Below are 22,070 nucleotides of genomic sequence, written 5' to 3'. Positions count from 1 at the left end.
AGATTCTATGAGGTAATAATTAAATACGTGAAAATTAGAAAAGCAATTTTGAAATAAAAAATATTTTAAATAATTACAATAAATAAATATATCTGTGTTCACTCGTTTGCACTGGAAGTCATCGAATATTTTCAGTTCCTTAAAAGCTCTCTCAAGATACTTTGCATGTTTCCATTTGACTGTTTTAAAGCCCTTAGATGCATATCCACAAACTTCCTTTTAAAAACATAAAAAATTGATCACTTTGCAGAAGTCTACGTACCTGCCGTGGTAGTCATGTTACAGCGCTGCACAGTTGTGGCACACTAATTTTCTGAGCTGTCCAACAATCACTATTACTGCTATTTAAATCCCCCAATATGTATTTAGTCAATAGCATTAAAATTACTACTTTCTGTAACAAACGCCAGCAAAGAAGATGCAATACACAAAAGACAAATGGACACTTTGAACAGAAAACTTTATATATTTATTGATTGATAGTGCCTATTTATGTCTATAAAATATACAGTATAAAATACAATCACAGTAAAAGCTATAAATCAAACTATCTCTTCAACCCCTATAAAATAAAAATAATCAGTTAAATACAGAATATTATCATTATCATAAACCCATACAAATAACTGACAAAACAAAGTATTATTAAAAGTCACGATGCATTATTACTTTTTTGCTGTATGAGTTCTCTTTAAATAATTACAATGCTCCGCCCTATTACAAGAATAAGTGTAGAAAGTTTGTGAAAAAAGGTCCATGTGTTACCATGAACTGGCTTTGGAAAATGCAATTCTGTTAAACAGAATAGACAGGAAATATACTTTAAATTAAAATGAAATAACAATAAAAAAATAAAGTTATGGGTTGCTGGTCCACCAGGCACAGTGATTGCATTGACTTTCCAATGGAACATTTAAAATAAGATTTCTTCATAACTCCTTCAGAATTCTCTGCAAACAACTGTAGTTCCTACATTCTCCATAATGCAACAGAGAGGTAGAAGCCCCCGATGGACATAAAAATTCATAAAATAGGAAGAGAAATAATCACCTACTGATGTGTACATTCATAATGCACGTTTGGTCCCCTTATTGCACAACTGTAAACACTTCAACGTACCATTTCAATGCTTTTCTGCTAAGCCTGTTGCAGGTTTTTTTTTCTTTTTGTTGGCTCAACTCAGAATTCGATAAAGGCACAGCGGCTTACTTTGGCTGTGTGAATGTTGTTTTCATAGATTGTTCTGCAAGGCCTCAATGGCACTGGCCATTCCTCAGCAGTGTATTGGTCGGATTTCACATTTCTCTTCTTTAAAAGTTCATTGTATCCTATACCTCCCTCTTCCATGTGTCACTTTCATTGTCAGTCACATGCTCAACCACACACACGCACACAAACACACACACCAACCCACACACACAGTCACACACAAACACATTGAATGTTTGATTGCACAATTGCACTCTAAATCTCCTAAAGGCTCGTCTCTGCTCTCCTGGACTTTGTGAACTGTAATTATTCCACTGTCACAGACTTGGCCAAGTTTCTAGGACAGTCAACCTGCAAAAAAAAAAAAAAAAGAAAAAGAAAACAGCACTTTGTTATAACAACCTACATACAATCAATGGCTGTGGCTGTACTGTACAACATTTCTCACATTTCTCACACTTGTAATCGCACCATATTAGGGTGGTTGTTACACCAATAACATGGATTTGGCCATGATTGTTGTTACACATAAGGTGCACTCACTATAGGTAGGTAACATGCACTTCCTTATTTATACTGAAACAACAGTGTGGCAATCAAGAAATAGAGGTGGGTAGAGAAATGGTCCTACAGAGGCAGGATCATTAACTTTCATAATAATGTGTAAAGACAATGCACGCATCTAAACCATTTCACTAAACAGCTCCTAACTTTATGATAAGAAAAATCAACTGTGGAATGATGCTACACGTGAATTAATTGTGGAAACTATAGAAAGACATTGTGCTCATCCAAACTCGTGAAAGTCTTTCAAGGCTAATGTAAAAAGATTCAAAGTATGTAAAATGAAACCTTAAAAATTTTACCCAAAACAAAATCCAGTAGCAGTATGAGAAAGCCAGGCACAGTACATACAAAAGCAGACACACACGGGATGAGCTCGTCTCCACAACCACTCCAGAGTGTGTTAATATTTAAACAACTGCAGGCAACGGACTCACACAGTCGTGTGGTGCATGTAAATCAAATCCTATCAAAATGTTGAAATTAAGCTTTGATACTCATATTTGCTGTTCAGTTCTAGCAAACTGTTTGATAGATTTTATGCTGAACTGCCCAGAGGTGCAGTACATCACACAGAAGCAAACATCTGAATTTCAAACTTAGTATGACATTAAAGGTTCTGTGCAAACATATGAAAACCACATGCAAATAGGAGCCACTGCAATCATTTGAGTAGGAAATGACAGAGGCATACAATGTTTGTTAATGCACTGCATGTACTTTAAAATGCTGCATTCTTAATCGGCGTTTCCTCAACACTGGGTGAAGTTAATGTCGAGAAAATTAATATAGCAATAGATGCCTGATGTTGATACTGACATGTGACATTAGTTTAAATTATAGTAAACATCAGGGCATCAAACAGGGCAGAACATACAACCCTTTACATCAACAGTGCAGAGGTGGAAAAGGTGGCTTAAATCAGATTATTAGGGGTCTACATGTTGGAGAATTTCTTCAGATTGTGAAGAAGGCCAAACAGCGTCTCTTCTTCCTCAAGTAATTTTAACTGGCAACTGCACCACAACAACACCTGAATCATTTGTACTGCAGCACTGTAGACAGCATATTAAACATACTGAGGAACAGTTTGGTAAGCTAGCTGCACTGCTGCCAAATGAAGGATCCTGCAGCGTGTGGTAAAGTCGGCACAACACACACTGGGCACAAGACATCCTGACCTAACTATTATGAACAACAATCATTGCTATAAATAAAGCATTGAGCATCGTTAGAGGCCCATCTCACCCCATACACAACTTGTTTGAACTGCTACTATATGGGGAATGCTGCAGGGTTATCCATAGCAATACAGCTAGACTGAAAAGGAGCTTTTCCTCCACAGCTGTTCTATCCCAGCATTCAGTTTGTACTGACCAGGTTGCCACATGGAGGCCCGTCTGTTGTCATTTGTCATAGACTCTCATAGGTCACTCACACTTTATCATGCCACCATGAAATCTGCATTAACTTTGCATTAATTAAAACATTACTTTTGTACATTTTACATTAATTCCCATTCATATGCATCTTTTTATTTATATTTTAATTGCTGTGTATTAGACACACCTATGTTTTGTGCAGTCCAGGTATGTATGGTTACATCTGCACTGAGTGGCTTTTATGTGCATTGGCTTTATGTTGTCTGCACTTTGGCTCATTGTTTTTACTTGGCTATAGCGCTGCTTCACAAATGTTTGCTGCTCTATAAACCATGACAGTAAAGTTTCTTCTAATCATCATAGCAAGTGTTCATGTTGTGTGTTGCTAAAACAGTTATAAGCCACAATATCTGAATCTACACATTTTGTCCTGATAGGATCATGGAAACATTATTACCATAGCATGCAAATTCTCGTATTTATTTATTTTCCCTTACTATTTCTACAACATTACAGAGACATTTAGAATTTGCACAGACAGAGTCAAACGTGATGACCACTTACGTCATATCCTCGCAGGACGGCCAAGTGGAACGACAGCAGCTGTAGGGGGATGACACTGAGGATGCCCTGCAGACAGTCCACAGTATGTGGCAGCTCGATGGTCTGGTAGGCATTCTTAGTCATCTCAGAGTCGTCCTCGCAACAAATGATGATGGGCCGACCCTGATAGTGAGAGACGTCGAGAAGGGCAAGAACATTAACATTAGTCTGTCAGCAAAATTCATTGCTGTTACATTTAAGACGCTCAGAACATAACATCTGTGTGGAAGTGGATTTCTTTGGGTGTGTGCATCAGTGATTGCAAGTCTAATTCAGTAAAATGTGTCTTTTTCCAGGACTTACCGATCTGGCAGTGACTTGCTGCAGAGCGTTCTGGCACTTAACATAGCAGGCATCCCTCATGATCACCATGATGACTGGCATCTGCGTGTCTATAAGTGCCAGAGGACCGTGCTTTAGCTCCCCAGCCAGGATGCCCTCCGAGTGCATGTATGTGATCTCCTTAATTTTCTGCATTAGAATAAAGACAATAAAACCACTTTAGTGAATAATAAAGATGGCATACAACACAGCCAACAATAGACCTATTACTTGATCTAATGTTTTTACTCTTAACTCATATCTTATGATAAACCAGGAGTGGTTAATTGCAGTTTTTTGACAGACTACTATGGCATTTTCCACTCACCAGCGCCCCCTCTAAGCAAGTGGCATAGTTGAAGCCTCGGCCCATAACCAGAAGGGATCTTTGTTGATACAGTTCGTTGGCAATGGCCTTAATCTTCAAGTCCAGAGACAGCACCTGCTTTATCAGTTCTAGAAAAGTAGAAGAAGAATGAGCGGTGTTCAGGTAAACATCTTACAGTTTATCACTAGTGTGGTTCAGTGGTTGGTGTTTGTTGTAGTACTGACCAGGTAGCACATTGAGGCCTTTGATGATCTCCAGTCTTCTCTCCTGCAGGGAGAGTCTGTCCTCACTCATCATCAGGCCGAACATGATGAGAGCCACGAACTGACTGGTGTAAGCCTGGATCACACACACAAGAAACACTAGTAAAACCCCAAACTGTGCTCAACATTGTAGCAGAAACAGGCCTAATAGCTAACAACACACTTATACTGCAGCCTTGAAAAGGAAAATTAACACTAGGGAGAGTTGTCGGCTCATAATAAATGGAAAACCAAGTCTATTTTGCATATAGCTATTGCCAGATTCTAAAAAAGAGATTCTGAAAGGATTTTATAAAGCTACAAATGAAGAATATAAAAGATACCTTGGTGCTAGCCACTCCTATCTCTGGCCCAGCGTTGATGTGGACTCCACAGTCGGTTTCTCTGCAAATGGTGCTGCCCACAGTGTTGGTTATACCAACTGTTAGAGCGCCACGGTTTTTGCAGTAGCGCAGTGCCATCAAAGTGTCTGCTGTCTCTCCTGTAGTAGAAAAGAAAACATGCTCAAAATGCAGAATTATGCGACCATTAAATGTCAGCTGGTTTCACATGGCCAAGACCAATGTCAAGCAAGTTTATCGTTAAATACAGTTTCATAGTCATTGTCTTAGGGACGAGAAAGCATGTGTGCTAACATATTGTAACAATGTGTGTTATTTTAAATGTTATTGTCACCTGACTGGCTGATAAAGAAGCTAACATCGTCTCTGAAAACAGGCGTGTTGCGGTCCAGGAAGTCGCTTGCCAGCTCCACCATGACAGGCAGCTCCGTCAGCTCCTCAAGGATCTGTCGGGTCTGAACAGGAAGAACATACAAAAAGTTACTTCATCATCATCATCATCATCATGCTAAAACACCATCTTTCAGGTGAAATATCATCACACCAATACAACATGAGCAAAAATAAACAATTTTCTGGCTCTACTTACAGCCACTGCAGCATGGAAACTAGTGCCACAACCAATCATGATTAGCCGTCTGCAACGTTTAATTTCTTTGAGGTGGTCCTTCAACCCTCCAAGAACCACTGAGGAAACAGAAGGCAAGATAGATATATTTGTTCAATCAGTACACTGTTGATTCATGGAATGTTTCAGGTCTTAATGGTACACTGCACATCTTTTTTAACTGATTTGCATAAGGAGAGCATATTATTCTGCATGCATTGTCTCCCATTGACCCTCTGACCCCGCAAAACACTAGCAGACTTGAAAGGCATGCTATCTTAAAAAAAAAAAAGAATTGTCATATTTTCGACATTCTAACGACCATTGGACTACAACTTTTTGATGCTCCAATATTCATCAAAATCACTTAATTTTATTTCAAATTCTTTAAAAAATATTCTGCTTTCTGCAACCAGATTATGTGAAAAAGAACAAAGAATTCGAAACAACATAAAAATATAAATAGGAGTATATCTACAGTATATACAGTCATATTTTTTTCCATTATTAGTAATGCCCATGGGTAGTTGTCATTCATTTTTGTAAAATAAATAATGAAAGACATAAAACTTTAGTTTTGTCTTTATGTTTTATGGCATCATAACTGTCTCATACCGCACAAAAGACATTGTGAGCTCTCTCTACTTCTACTTATGGTTGTACTGTTTCTATAGAGGTGCAGAACTTTCCATTGAGCTAACAATGTAAATTATGACAGGCGCAAAAGATGTACAGAAACTGCTTGAGGCTCTTCGGGGAAATACGTAGTGTGTTTGTAAGGAAGTAAATCAAGCACCTGTGAACAAATTCCTAAGATCACACCATAAATTCCATTCATACTGTATAGTACAGTACTAACTCTGCTATTAAGCTGGATAACATTTGCAGTGATAAGTACATGCATATTTTAGTATCTGAGCACACTCTGTTCTTTACATTTACAAGTTTTACAAGACAATGAGAAAATCGGAGTTCCTGCCTGCACTTCCTGAATGAGTCATTATTGCTAATGAATAGATCAGGGTCCTGCTCAGTTGACATGCATATTCCTAAACTTTGCAGGCAGGACAGGTTTTATGATCACTGGTCACCTTTGTTGGAGTCAAAACAAATTCGGCCTCTCATGGTGTTGACCACGGACTCCGGCTGCTCAAAGATCTCCTTCTGCATGAAGGCATCAAAATTCCCTGCAAAGGGAAGCGTATATATGTACATGAAACAATGACATCTGATTATTACTCTTCATGAAACATGGTGACTCACTGAACATGGTGACACGACAGTAGCCAGAAAACAGAGACATATGGACATTGGGCAGAAACTTAAAGTGGCTGAAAATTTACCACCAGTATTATCTTTCTCCTTATTCAGCCTGCAGAGGGCGAGCAAGTGTAAGTCTAGCTCAAGCATGAACTTGGTTCGTTGAAATGAACTGTACCTTTATTGCAGACTGTGTAATGAACACTCTTTATGACCTCAGGTCTGCTAAAATCACTTACATGGAAGCAAAACAGCTTGCCTAGACTGAACTAAAATGAAAGCAATGACATGTCCTCACATTAAACATCTACCAAAATCATGTTTATGACCATTATCTGACCTTTCATGATCTGCTGCAACTCCATCTGAAGGGTCTGAATTGCTCTCACTGGATCTTCGCCGGCCTGCCGGTTCACTCTGTGAATGGAGAGCTCCCCTTTGGTCACTACAGCAACGTCATCATCCTCCAGGTACAACACTTTGTTAGTGTGCTCAATGATGGCACTGTGAGCAGACAGAAACACAGGAAAGACATGGAGACCAATGTGAGAAAAATCACTTGGCGCGATTTCAAAGATGCTTCCGAACAACTGTAAGCTTAAAGTGCATGGCACACCTGCGTCATAATTAGGAAGAAAATGCAAGTTATCTCCTGCTGCTGAAAGACAGTGGGTCGGGATGGTCAAGGGTCAACTAAAAAGCCAGTCTGCAATGAATTACAAGGTACTGGAACACCAGATATCAGTATCCTCAGTCAAGTCATGTGTTATATCGACTAGGGCCGAAAGGCTGCCATTCAAAAAGGAAGCCTATCTCCAGAAACAGCAACTTTAGATCAACTGAAGTTAGCTGCTGATTACATGGAAATTTTTTATTAAAGAAAATTATGCTGCAAGGCCACAATGACAGATATGTTGGGAGGAGAGAATTTGGAGTGTTTAACTCCAAGAACACTAAACCTACTGCCAAGCATGGTGGTAGTATTATGCTCTGGGGCTGTTTCATTGCCAGTGGAACTGGTGCTTTAGAATAAGTAAATGGATGATGATGATGAAGGAGGATTAGCTCTACATTCTTCAGAAAAACCTAAAATCATCAGCCAAAGGTTGGATCTTGGACACAGCTGTATGTTCCAACAAGACAATGACCCCAAACACACATCAAAAGTGGTAAAGTAAATGCTAAATCAGTTTCAATTAAGGTTTTAGACTGGTCTCCTCAAAGTCCTGACTTAAACCCTATTAAGAACCTGTGGACTGTGTTGAAGAAACAAGTCTGTGTCAGGAAGCCAACAAGTTCAATTGAACTCCACCAACTCTGTCAAGAATAGTGGTCAAAGATACAACCAGAAACTTGCCACAAGGTTGTAAATGGCTGCTAAAAGGGCTCAGTTGAGGTGAAAATGGCAAAGGGACATTTAACCAAATATTAGCATTGGTATATGTATATTTTTGACCCAGCAGATTCTGTCATATTTTAAGACCACCTACAATAAATCCATAAAAAAACACAAAATGCATGATTGTCATTGGAGTCATTGGAAACTCCAGACTGTCATGATGTACATGGCATTTACGCATGTATGTAAACTTTTCCTCACAACTGTGTAAGAATTAAATTATATGGTTGCAAATTGGATTCACCACAAGACAAACGCATAGCTGCTTTCTCACCTTGCGTCAGATGCAAAGTAATACTCCACAGCCTTTCCATTCCCCACAGAGTTGATGGCATTGGAGCAGTCCGGCCGGTTGTGACTGTTCTTCTCTTGGACTTCCTCCTTGAAGTGACCTACAGGATCAAAAGTCAAAAGCCAAGGGGTCAGTGGCTGCTCTCACATCTTTAGTGACTAAAACAAACAAGATGTGCTCATCGCTTGAGTCCTTCCTCTCAGCCTGCAAATGCAGTCAGGTCACTTCTGAGGAAATGAGTTTGTCAAGAAGTGAAATTTTCGTTTTACAGTAAAATCATAAGTCTTTTTAGATGAAAAAGTGGTCCAAAATAGAATATTTACCATCTTATATTGCAAAAAACCCCCCAAAAAACAAGAAGGGAAACTGAGGTAACTGTATACTACCCCATGATAATCAATGGTATGTAACAAATTGTTGTGCATTTTACTGTTTAATTTAACCATCCCTGCCAAGCTTATTAGTTACTTTAGTAGCATTTTAGTGTCAAAGCTAGAAAATTTCAAATCGTGCACACACTATACAGTAAAGTATTAGGTTAAAATTGCCAATTGCACACAGAAGAAAAGAAAAATTTCAGAGTTTCTTGCTGTGGCAACAAAATTCTATGGCACCTGTTGTCTGTCACAGATGATCTATATAAAAGCCAAAGACAAATGTGCAAATGGATGCAAACAATGCAGAGTCTGTGTGGGAAGATTTATAAATTTTCACCATAGTGTTTATAGAAGGCACAGTACCAGACATCAGATTGTCCAAGTAGTAAAACCGTTCTCATTATACAAACTTGCAATACAACATATTACTCATACTGTTTTAGGCAAAACTACAAGAAACACAAATAACATTGCCTATCATTTTGGAATTCACACAGATAACTAACATTTTATATCAATTCTCTGTTTTAATCATGAAACACATTTTTTTGGATGATGTTCATTTTGTCGTTAATTATCATAGGATAACGTTATTTTTTTTATACCGACAAATCAAAGTAAAGATGGTTTTTACCTTAGCTGACATCTTTCGACTGACAGATTCTGACAGATCTGTCAGACCGGTCACCTGATAAAAAAGGACACGTCAGCACACGTCGGATGACGCTCTGAAGAAGACTGCAGTTGCAGTTGAAACATGTCAGCTAAGGTAAAAACCATCTTTACTTTGAATTGTCGGTATAAAAAATAACGTTATCCTAATCAGTAAGGAGTTTGCAAAGGCTTGGCTTGGCAAGTTTTAAAACAGGGAAAGCTACACTTCGCCGATTCAGTTTGAGTCATTGTCTTTTTACCAAAAATAAGGTTACATAGTATTTGTACTGTTTTTCTCCTGCTCACATTCACAGGCTGCAACTCTGTAATCTGTCACAGTGTCTCTCTCCCTCACTGTCATCTGTGTACCTAGTTATTTTCTGTTTATTTTGGCTGCATCTGTACCCTTCAGCTGTGCCTGAGACGCAGGATACACCCAACAGAGATATTAGACAGTAGAGATAATGTTTAAAGAATGAGGACCAAAGGGAATGTGAATTATTTTTAGCTATAAACACTCCAACCCTGCCCACAAACAGCCTAATTCTGCCTTGGACTTTGGATTAGTTCTAACTGAGCCTTTAACAGCCAAGTAGAAAGATAAGGCAAAGAAAGAACAACATCTGCAATCAGGTTGTTAATAACAGCGACAACGACCTAAGATTATTTTCACTGCAACATTCAATATTTGGACAATTAAAAAGAAGCTTCCTCTCAAGCGTTGCCGCTTTTCTGTTGCTGGGAATTCTGGGATTTTGAACAAGATTCCTTTCAGGAAGTATTTGAATTTCCAAACACACACAGGCGTCCCTGGCTGCCCTTCAGGAAAAAAGGCTTTCTACGAATGTTTTTTTCAAAGAATTATTACACAATAAATAGCAGAATCCTAAAACATCTTGTATTACATCTACATTTAGCCAATAGAGTTGCTTTGACAGTCATCGTGGAATTGTTTCTGTAGGCTACATCTGACAAAAACAGAAATTAGAGCCATATTATGCTGTAATCCCGTGTGAGTGAAGAGAAGATTCTCTGCCATACATCTGGTTTATGAGTGAAGCCTGAACCTAAACAAAAAGTTTTATTTTCAGTGCATAATTCTGAATTATGAACTATTTTACGCTAGCAGCACACCTATATATATATATATATATATATATATATATATATATATATATATATATATATATATATAAAAAACCTTTAAAGAATAAATCAGGTATTTTACTTTTCTTATTTAAAACAAATGCCATGAAAACCAACTGATCCTACTTACAAACCAAACCAAAGCCTGATTTATCATATTCCTATGTGCAATAAAGCTCCATTGTTGCCAGAAAAAAGTACTGAATACACATCACTGAGCCGCACTATTGCACTGGGTCATGGTAAACACTGTAGTTTATTTTGACTCAGTCCCACATACACCGGCCTGCTGCTGCAAATACTCACATGTCGTGTTAGTGGCTATAAATACGGCCAAGTAAATATTTACTATTTACTCCTGTTGCTCAGAATTACAGTATTGAACTGTCTGAGTACATTATTTACTCTGTTTGTCTCAATTAAAACAAATATTTATGGCAAATTTTCAAGATTTAAAACTTCAGTAGGTTCGGGCCTGAGTGCCACACATAATGTAAGTTGAGGAAGTTGAACACTAATGTATTGTTGGTTTATTGCACAATGTTAAGATTTGAGATTTCCTAGAGCACATTTCCTAAAACATTCTCCAAAAAAATACTTTTCAAACCCAAATTAAATACACTTGTTTAAAACCTTCATAAATCGGAGCAGTACATAGTAGAGGGGATCAGTCAGGATTCAACAAGTGCATGTTTCATTTAATAGTTATTCTTTACTATGATAATACAAAGCAGACAGCTTCAGAACCTTCTTGTGTCAGCTCACTTGATAAATAAAATTACAACTGTTGGAAAGTCTCTTTGCAGCTCAGAGACTCTCAGACTGTCAGGTGATCATCAGAAGGAGCAAGTTTATTTTTGATCATTTATTATTTTATTGAATTTGTGGTATTTGATAATCTGGATGCTCTCTCAGGCGTAGAACTTCAAGCTTTGTATGCTGCTGTAATAGTGTGTACCTACAGTGTGTTAGCATGCATTTAACAGAGATTTATTGTGCCGTGTAAGCGGATAATGGCAGACAGAGAGAGGAACAGAGCTCACCACTGTTGTACTGGACGGGGATGTGCTCAGTCGACAGCTCGTGCTCGCTTCGCACACCAATGAGCAACGGACTTCCTCTCCTGCCGAGACAAGAATGAAACAGGCAAAGGGGAGAAGACAGAATGAGGGAGAGGGAGAGAAAGTGTGGGTAAGGTGGGAGAAGGATTAGGATTTCTAGACACACAACAATGTCAAAATCATTCTCTCACATGGTGCTTTGTAAAACTATGAAGGCAGAGCTAACTTGGCCTCTTATCCTCCTCTTTCACTCCGAATAAATCCGAATTCAGTTGGCGCACCTTATGACCACTCCTCTCTTTGCCTCCATCTATTCTTTTCTTCTGGCGTGTGCAACCACAAATTCAATATTTGCAACATTAGTTTTGCATAATTTTGTACACAGTTCTGAGGTTAAGTGTCTTCCTGTGCAGACATCCCTCCACTTATTCTAAATCTCTTCTGATCTACAACATCAGACATCAAGCTGAGGCAGATCCTTCATTTGTCTACATTGCTCCAGGATATGCTCACATTTCTTGGAGTCACTGCTTTCCTATTGGCTATTGACTCCATGTGGGCTTCTCCTATTGGCTGTGGAGGCAGAGAAGGTGAAACCACATGTCACAGGTGAGGGGAGGGTGTGATGAGACTAACTTTAAAACAGAACAAACCTGAACACACCTATCTTGCGGCCACAGTGCAAGCAGGACTCCAAAAGGAAAGCTTGCTATGGTGAGTTAGTTATTATGACATAGACTCTTGAGAAACTGCACTCCAAAGGCCTCTCCTTACTCCTCTTTATTCTCTTGTCTGGATCCCTCTTTTTTCTCTGCTTAGCATTTCTCTGGGGCTGTGTTGACGCAAGACTGCTGGTTGTTTTAAGGGGTGTGGGGCTTGAAGAGGGAGGCTTGCAAATAGAAACGTGTGGTCGCTATCCAATACAATATTTACGTTGAGGGAGGGAGAGACTGGAAGAAGGCAAGTAAATGGATGATAGATAGAAGTAAAGCTAAGTAAGAGAAGGTGGTATGTAGAGAGAAAATGGAAGAACAATAGAAAGGGTCAGAGAGAGAGAAGCTGAGATGAAGAGAGTAAAAGTACTGCTGGGAGGTTGATCTGTGATGACAAAGGGTGGGTGGTGGCCAGCATCACCAGATAATTACAAACATTCCCCAATCTCTCCATGTTGGCAGACAAAGCTGACTATTCAACATAGAAACCACAAAACTGCACTAACTTTAGTGAATGTAATGCATTACACTGATATCAGCTTCCATAGTGTTTTCTTCAGAAACTTTGAGCATACTGTAGACAACTGATATTAGCAGCAAATGAGCCAGAAGCAGCCTTGACAACAGTGGCACTGCCAGGCAAACTGATGGCATCAACCTCTTATCTTTCTTTGCTCAGTTCTGCTGCCCTTCTGCCCACCTCATTCCTTGATCTCTTATTGGCTCACTCCCATGTTCTAGCCATCCCCCCCTTTTCCCTGATCCTTGACAGCTCACTGAACCAGGAAAGGTATAACGTAAAATAAAAAGATGAGAAGTAATTAACCAGGAGTCTTACGCAGCCCAGGCGCATTTCCCGGAGCCGAAACAGGAAATTCTCTAGTCTCTGCGTTAATGAGTCACGGAGAGGGTGGTGTATGGCGAGCAGCCCAGGGGCCAGAGGCCCAGGAGGGAGAGGGAGAACCTGGATTCAACCTCTGGTCTTAAGATGCAGATAGCACTGACACACGCAGCCAGACGAGAATTTACTCATGTTCACGCAAGCCATTAAAAAAACAGCACAGTTGCCTAATATTGTAAACAAAGCACGTCCCAGTGTCATGTCCCGTTTATTAAATGTAAGCTAAGATAAGCCACCGTGCATAAACCAAAGGTGTCTCCTAAAATCATGCTTGGTATTACTTAACAGTGGTAATAACAAGGATGACTCAACCCCCATGAGTCTGGCTCACTGAACAGATAGTGGACAATATGAGAAGTGATATGACGGGGTAGTGTGACTGCATGTGTGTCAGAGTGTGAATACCGACCTGGTGGACACAGCCTCTCCGGGGTAATGACGACTTTTAAACACCAGAGCAAAGGCCCCCTCCTAACACAGAAAGAAGCAAAAGGAAACAGAAAGTTTACATGAGCTCGATGAGAGAGTGAAGAAAAACAATTAAAATCTTAAGAGTTTCAGTATTAATGTAAAGGCTGTCATGTATTCCAGGAAAGTGTGTAACCTTTAAAATAAACATTTTCTGAACACAAACAAAAGTTTCTCCTGATCCTGTGGGGTTTGGAAGTTGTGGTGGGAAGCAGTGGGGTACCACTGGGGGTGGGGGACCTCTATTGTACAACATCAGCTGTGTTTCGAAAGCACTGACTGCAGGGCTGCCTGTGGTGGTTACTGGAGGCCGAGCTGGCTGGGAGTGCGACTGCGGTGGTGGGGGATGGGGGGGCATCAGTGTCATGGCTGTGAGGCTGTTAGTGTGTATCTGAACTATCTGGTTCTCATTACTTTGAGTCCAAAAAAATGGCTGCTCTTGCGTCCTCTGTTTCTCTGAGGAGAGAGTGTGACGCTCCGAAGCATTACTCACACAATGGAAAAGAGACTCGCGCCGTCTCGCACGAAAAAAAAAATTCTGTGACTGATGATGTCACTTGTGATGCTGTTGGGGCGGTTGCCATGGAGAATGTTTTTGTCATGGTGTACTGTGTTTGAAGGGACAGAAAATTTAAGCAGTTTCACAAGGTGTAAAATGAGTAAATGATCACATGTGTGTGTGACCACTCAAGGCCAAACTTTATGACACGTAGGGACATGAAGTTACCTTTCATAGTTACCCATTATAAAACTTCCTTCTCTTAAGCTGAAGCATAAAAGCTAAAATAAAATCCAGCAGTGTTAAAACTTTGTGAAATAATAATGTTTAGTACTGGTAGAAGGGGAGGACTCTACCTGTGCTGCTATGAGGTGTTACTCACCAGCTGTTGAATGACTCTCTCGACCAGCGTGGAGAAGGTGATGCTGTCATTCTCTCTGTTGTCATAAACATATTTGATCAGTTTTGGGATCACCTCTGTGTCCGTCTCTGACTCAAACTCATATCCTTTGTTGATCTGAGGAAGGTACAAAATGCAGATTACATTAATATAAACACTCCAAGATCTGGCTGCAGCACAAATTCAAGCCGACTCTTTCATTCTGGTTCAGTTCTCATCAAGTCTTTCAGGCTAACTGTTAACTGGCATCAACCTTTTATAAAATGGTTTTATTAAACACAGTCAAAACAAGCAAACTGTGGCTCAAAATGCTCTGAAGAATTAATATCTACCATTAAAGAATGATAAAAGCTTTGACTTTTCACGCTAAAATATACAACTTCTCCAATTGCACAACTTTCTAGATAGCTGAATAATAAGTCCTTGCCTGAGCAGATAACAGTTTTAGCAATTTCCTCTTGCTTAACATGATATGTTTTATTAAACACCATAAAGTTGGTGGCCAGTGAAATAATTTCACACTAAAAGCTGTGTCAAAAAAAAAAGATTAAAAGAAAAAATATTCAGTTTTTTCCTTTCTTCGACAAAAATACATTTACTACTACTGTTCAGCATCATTTCTTCATTTATCTCACTCATGGTTCTGCAGTGATATGAAACACATTTGTATATTTCAGTGAATAACTTTGCTGAGGCATAACCTGGCAACAAATGACTTCTTCATATTGCCCTGAATAGTTCTGGTGCTGACAGCTGGAATGACTTAAAAACAAAACAAACCACATGAATAATTCCATTCATATCAGGGTCTATTTTTCTGTATCCAGAGTAAATCTGTCACATGGTAGTTTGGTTAAGATGTTTTTGCATTCTTACAAATTCACACATTAATATTATGCAGTAGTTTTGCAGATTTTGCTTACCCATGCAGTGGACAGATTGATGTAAGAAGGCATCACTGAAAACTTTCTGTTATCACAAGTCCTTCTCTTGATTGATTTGATTGTGGTTATTTATTTTCTTCTTTTGTATATTTGATGTTTTGTCTGCCTGAGTTTTAATGTTTGCTTCATGTAGCTTTTCTAAATTTTGTGTAAGAAAGGTGCTAAACAAATACAGTTCCTAAAATCAAGTAAATACACATATCAAAAGTTATAGCTTGAATATTACATTTGTACAACCTGTGGCCAGTGTTGCCACTTGGTCAGCCTTGCACACTTGGCTATAAAGAACATGACATCCATTACTATGACTCATTTAAGGGACATTATGACTTCTTTTGACAGTAACACAAAAGATTTCCACTGTGAATAAGGAAAGTCTGTAGGTGTAACAGCAATCTGACCAAGAATGACCCTGAACATAGCACTGGAGCTAAAATCTTGTTTGTACAAGAAGAAATCCTGATGAGGCGATGACTTACCAGGTACTTCTTCAGCTCTTTGTAGTTGGTGATGATGCCATTGTGAATGACGACAAACTCTGAGAAAAAGGCGGTGAGAATTAAAAAATTAGAGAAAAGGGGCTAAAGGTTTTTTTTAACTTATTTTTTTCACTATCATGGCGTTTCTTTTGTTGTACAAGAACTAGACAAACTAATAATAGAGCTACCGCACCTGCCACACCTTTAGATCCCAACAATGGCATGTTCCATGTTTGGTGTGGCAAGTTTAACAGGCTGTTGTTATTTGAAGAATGTCACTTTTGGCAATGAAGGGAATTATTAAGTACGAGGACACAGCATTACCACAATGATATGGTGATGGAGAACATCCAAAATGGCTGTAGACAAACACAGTGATACATTATCATAATCATAACTAAGTATCAATGCACCTATCTATTTGTCTATCTAATACAAACAAAACGTATTATAGACTCTCACACTTTGGACTTTTTGGAGGCTACATACTTGGGTACATAAATGACACACCTATAAATGTGGCAGACCGTGGCCCTGCTTTTATTCAATTTGAATACTAGGTGTGTGAGGGTTTAACAGCAGCATCTTTACCTCTTTATTTTCATGCTCATACAAAGCATGCAGGCTGTAATTACAGGCTGACAATGAACTGACTCAATGAACTGCACCAAGATACTTTGTACAGATTTGTAGCTGGTTGAGGAGGGTTGTACAGTGTGACCTTATATGACGTGAGGACATATTACCGTTGTCCTTGTCAGAGCGATGAGGGTGGCTGTTGAGAGCGCTCGGCTCCCCGTGTGTCGCCCAGCGAGTGTGAGCGAGGCCGAAGTGTGTGTTCAGCTTTTCATCAAGGTCCAATGTGTCTTTCTCTGAACAAGGAAAACACAAGAGCAGTCCTTTCACAAACAGGAGCAGAATTCGGGTAGTTTTCAAAGAATGACAAATGTAACACGAGAAGTCCAGTGAAGAGAGCGTGGTGCCTTAAAAGTTGCGGCATTTTTGGATAAAAACAAGAACACAGCATTATGTGTTTTTGACACAATTATAAACCAACTAAATGAACGATTACAATGGAATACAGTCACTAAAAGCAACAGCCGCTTCAAAAAACTAACGCTATTTTTCTGTCTTTAATAAAAGTCCTGAAATGCAAATACCAATTGTATAACATGATGAGAAACAAGAATGAAATGTGCATGGACTCACTGTACAGCTCCTCGTCCAGAGCTTTGACCTTTCCCGTCTTCTTGATCAAACAGATGGTGTTGCCGTTGATGTCAGTGGTTGTCTTGTTAGGGCCATCCACAGCAATACCTGCAAACAGACAGGGAGGAGAAGAATAAAATGTTTAGTTTTGTCATACACAGCACACAGTTGCAATATATGTTCTATTTATTTTTGATGAGACATCACAGTGTTGTTCATTAGATAAAGACATTAAGGAAGTTAAGTATGAAAGGGCAGTATGATAGGTCATTAAGGGTTATCAAAATGCTACAGGATCCAGTACATCAATATCTGAGGTATTAAGGATAACGATAAAGATAAACTTTAGTGATCCCACAGTGCGGAAAGTTCACTGCTACAGCAGCTCCGAAAGAAAAAGTACAAAAGTATAAAGGCAGTGCAAGAATAAAGAAGAAAAAACACGGTGCAAAAATTTGCAGAGAACATTATATACAGATGTTTTTTTTTTTTAAATACCATGTAGAAGACTATATACAAGAGGATGAGGTATCAGATATTTCACATAAGTAGGTGGATGTGTGTGTAAATTGGGGGGGAAAAGTGCAGCAGTAAACAGTACACAGTGAAGTTTATAATGCGGCACTGTAAAGTCTGACAGATGCTGGAATAAAGGACCTGTTTGGATTATGTTTGATTTGTATGTGTGTGTAGGACTCTTTGTTTCACAGCCATTAAAGGACCTTCTGTGGCTTCATCCTGCTCAAATAGGATGAACAAACATTAACTTTATGGGTGTATGGGTGTGTTTTAGCAAAGCATACTAAATATCCAGATGGTAATAGATGCTCAGTTAGAAGTTAGTTTCTTCTTAAAGGATAAACTGTTGTTTTTTTTTTAACTTGACTTATTTCTTAATAATGTGGCTATTGTGGCTCTGTGGGTCATGGACTTTTTTCTGGAAACAACTAGAAAAGGCAGAAGAGGAACTAAATCGAATAAAAGACAAGACTCAGAGGATGGAGGCAGAAAGACAACAGGATCATCTGGAAATACAGTGAACTTGTGAAAACTGATAGTGTTTCCGCATTCACTGCTCTGTTGTGTTGAGGAGAAAAACTGTTACTGGCTGGAAATTCTCTCTTTGGAAATATGCCATGTTGAAAACATTTTTAATTATCCATTAAAGTACAGCAAAATATTTTCTTTCTACAAGTTGCATGTCACTTAATGGTAATGTGTTCTGTGTGGTTTTATGATTAAAGGAGTGTTAGAATAACGTATCTTTTCCACATCGGGCGACGTGTCACCTGTCACACCAGTTTGTCTTCATTCTATTCAAAACAGTTATGACTGGGTATTTATGTAAAACATCTTATGTGGGGTGGGTAGTAGGAAGTAGTTCAAAGGGTGTGCTTATGATCCTGCAGTACCAACCCAACACGAGACACCGGTATTCACTGACTTTCTGTGCCAAGTTCAAACAGCATTGAACTGAACTGCTTGAGCTCCAAATCCTGATTTTTTTTTTCCACTGCTTTTCCTTGTGTTTTGAATGTTGCCGAGACTTTATGTTTTTAAAGACATGACACACAGGTGCTGTCAAGGAGCACTATAAGCTTTTGTGCAGTGTTTGTGTGTGTGTGTGTGTGTGTGTGTGTGTGTGTGTGTGTGTGTGTGTGTGTGTGTGTGTGTGTGTGTGTGTGTGTGTGTGTGTGTGTGTGTGTGTGTGTGTTTTGCAGCTCTGTGAAGTCGAGTATCTCACCTGCTGAATCGTACCCTCTGTACTCCAGTCTCTGCAGTCCCTTCACCAGCGTCTCAAATATCTCCTTTCTGGTGCGAGGCACTTGGTAGTTCAGGTAAGCAAAGATCCCTTTTGGAGAAGGAGAAATAGAAACACTACTTCAATCCTCGAGAAACAGAGAGCGAGACAAGGCTGTAGGCAGAGTTTATACAGCTGCAAAGAGCACAATACTATCTTTTAATTTCTTAAGCTCGGTGTTGTCTTAATTATGAAGGATACTGAGACAGCAAATAGCACAGCGATCAGGCCACATTAATATACACTGTGTTTCATTAATAGGTCATTAAAGAAGAACATGGCTGGCCGCTGAAGACAATTCCTGGCTTCCAGCTGTATTAATTTTATCCCCTACAGTCCTCATTTAATTTATTCACCTCATGTACTTGGGAACAGGCAGAACAAGCCTCACATTACATTCAATTGCATGAATTAGTCAAGCTGATGTATCCTTATATTAAATTAAAACATTACACATATACACACACAGACAGATCCTCTCCACACACTTGTATTACTCATGTTGTGGGGACATGAATGTGTTTACAAAGTCACGATGGGGACAAAAAGCATCTCCATAACATGAATCATTCAATTTTAGTATGAAGATCAGGGAATATAAACTAGCATAATGTCCTCTGAAGTGGTGGAAACACAACTGTGAGTGTGTGTGTGTAGTGTGTGTGTAGGAATGTTCCACAGGCACACAGCTGGCCATTGACGGACGCACATTGCGCGCAGTGTTGGAGCAGCCAGGTAGACAGGGTGCGGTAAGATTCCCACAATCTCGGCTTCTTCCTTGCAGAAACGAGGTGAGGTCGAGGACTGTTAAAGATTTACTCTCGGCTGTAAAATGTCTCTGTTCAGCAGTGCGATGAAACGCGAGGCTGTCAAAACGTGCCGGATGGACGCATGGCTCAGTTCCACTCATGAAGACGCGTGGATGAATGTCACTTCATGAGCGCAGATTATTATCTTGACTTGCTCTTGAATTTCATTTGAACGCTAACTGGTTTGACTCCCCTGTCCAGTCGTTTACACCCTTTAGGGAAAACATTGACACGTAGCAGTTGTGCGTAAAGCTCTTCGGGAATCCACACAGATCAGAAAACAGAGACATGTATTTCACTGTTGCAAGTCCACCCTCGCCAGTACAAAACTACACGAAGCTCATAACTGCATACAACTATATGATACTGCGATTTTGTAAATGTCTCGCTTTATCACTTAGTATTTACCGGACTATGCCCGTGAAGCCAATTTTCGTGCGCAATTCTTTCCATCAACTTTAGGGGGGAAAAAGACATTTGTAAAAGGAGACCTTACCACACATGGCTCAAGCTTTGTCTTCGTTTGTTGGACGCGGTTCTGTGAATAAAAACGACTTGTAGTTTCCCTGTTGAAGGGATGCTTCTGTCTCTCCACTGTTGAATCCAGGACTGCACACTCGGGAACACTCCCACAGTGCATTTAAATGTGTTTCCTGGTAAAGCACCACCTCCTCCTGTCCTGTTAACACGACGCATCCTGCTGCCTCACAGGTGCTCATCTGTCAAGATGGATAGACACGTATTAACTTAGTTATTTATCAATCCACCTGTTAATGTAAGCAGTACTGAAGAGTGTTTTCAAAGAAACAAAAGAAAATATAATGACTACAATATGATTACAATCAGTGTTTTCAATACTTCACAGTCTCTTTCTTCTGATTATTAATTTGACAAAGGTCAGGCCCAGACTTCTTTGTAACAGCATGAACCCCTTTCATCAAATTTGAATCAGGTTTGCAATGAAACAGAACCTGTGGAGGAAGAATACATTATTGTGCCTACTAATGCCACCTACAGTTGTGAAGAAAAGTACGGTGGGAAACGCCATGTATATCGTGGTAGTCTTGAGTTTCAGCTGACTCCTAGAACTCTTAATTTTCTATTATGGTATCACTGAAACACTTGCATCTTTGTCACGAAAACAATCATACATTTTGGTTCTTAGAAGCTGCTGGAACACTGCTGTCAGAGTCCACAGTTCAGTGTGTTTCACGTATGGACTGAGAGGCTGTCATTCATGAAGTAAACTCTGCCTCGAAAGCGGCACCTTAAGGCTTGACTTGAAGTGTGCTGATTGGACGAACAGAGAAAAGGCTTTCTAGAGGAAAGTTCTGAACAGAGAAAAGGCTTTCTAGAGGAAAGCAAAAGGTATTTGACCACAAACATGGTGGTGGTAGTATTTTTACACAAAGTAAATGCAGTAATGAAGAAAGAGGATTATCTCCACATTCTTCACTAAAACCTAAAATCAAATCAAAAATCATCAGACAGAAGTTTGGGTCTTGGACACAGCTGGGTGTTCCAACAAGACAATGACTCAAAACGCTCATCAAAAGTTGTAAAGAAATGGCTAAAACTAGAATTAAGGTTTTAGACTGACCTCCTCAATGTCCTGACTTAAACCTCATTTAGAATCGGGCTGTGATAAGGAAACAAGTCTGCATCAGAAATCCTATAAATTTAGTTCGACTGCACCTATTCTCTCAAGAGAAGTGATCAAAGATACAACCTGAAGCTTGTGACTACCAAAAGCCCCCAGTTGAGGTGAAAATGGATAAGGGACATTAAAACAAATATTAACATTGCTATATTCATATAGATTTTGTCATATTTCCAAAAAATCTGCCATCGATTTATGAAGGGAACAAAATGCTCAATTGTTTTTCGTGTGACAAAGACAGCTATGTGTTTCATTGATTCCATCACAGATAATCAGGAGTTATAGGAGTCACTGGAAACTCCAGACTGCCATGATATACATGGTCTTTATAAGTGTCAGTAAAATTTTGTTCAAGGCTGTGTGACTGTAAATTTCACTGC

The 22,070-nt window shown here is 39.3% G+C and overlaps 1 protein-coding gene across 1 annotated transcript; it reads right to left on the bottom strand.

Moving 5' to 3' along the window:
- Positions 1-443: 443 nt before the first annotated feature.
- gfpt2 (glutamine-fructose-6-phosphate transaminase 2) lies at positions 444-20,685 on the bottom strand. Its single transcript, XM_023271663.3, has 19 exons — positions 20,527-20,685; positions 19,165-19,272; positions 17,421-17,528; positions 16,958-17,083; positions 16,212-16,270; positions 14,771-14,905; positions 13,831-13,892; positions 11,790-11,869; positions 8,552-8,669; positions 7,219-7,382; positions 6,710-6,805; positions 5,601-5,698; positions 5,346-5,466; positions 4,994-5,151; positions 4,632-4,746; positions 4,408-4,535; positions 4,062-4,229; positions 3,720-3,881; positions 444-1,560 (listed from the first exon to the last, which is right to left on the bottom strand). Exons 1-19 carry the CDS (start codon positions 20,531-20,533, stop codon positions 1,516-1,518), a joined length of 2,058 nt encoding a protein of 685 aa, XP_023127431.1. The 5' UTR covers positions 20,534-20,685; the 3' UTR covers positions 444-1,515.
- Positions 20,686-22,070: the final 1,385 nt, after the last annotated feature.

This window comes from Amphiprion ocellaris, chromosome 13 (genome assembly GCF_022539595.1).
Source record: "Amphiprion ocellaris isolate individual 3 ecotype Okinawa chromosome 13, ASM2253959v1, whole genome shotgun sequence".
Classification (NCBI taxonomy): Eukaryota; Metazoa; Chordata; class Actinopteri; family Pomacentridae; genus Amphiprion; species Amphiprion ocellaris.
Note: the sequence above shows the minus strand (reverse complement) of the source record. Positions and strands in the feature narration are given on the sequence as shown.

Excerpts from the sequence above, each read along its gene's own strand:
- gfpt2 (XM_023271663.3), bottom strand. Across the intron at positions 5,152-5,345 it reads CTTCTTTATCAGCCAGTCAG|GAGAGACAGCAGACACTTTG; the intron begins GTGACAATAACA and ends TTTCTACTACAG. Across the intron at positions 3,882-4,061 it reads AGCAAGTCACTGCCAGATCG|GGTCGGCCCATCATCATTTG; the intron begins GTAAGTCCTGGA and ends TCTCACTATCAG.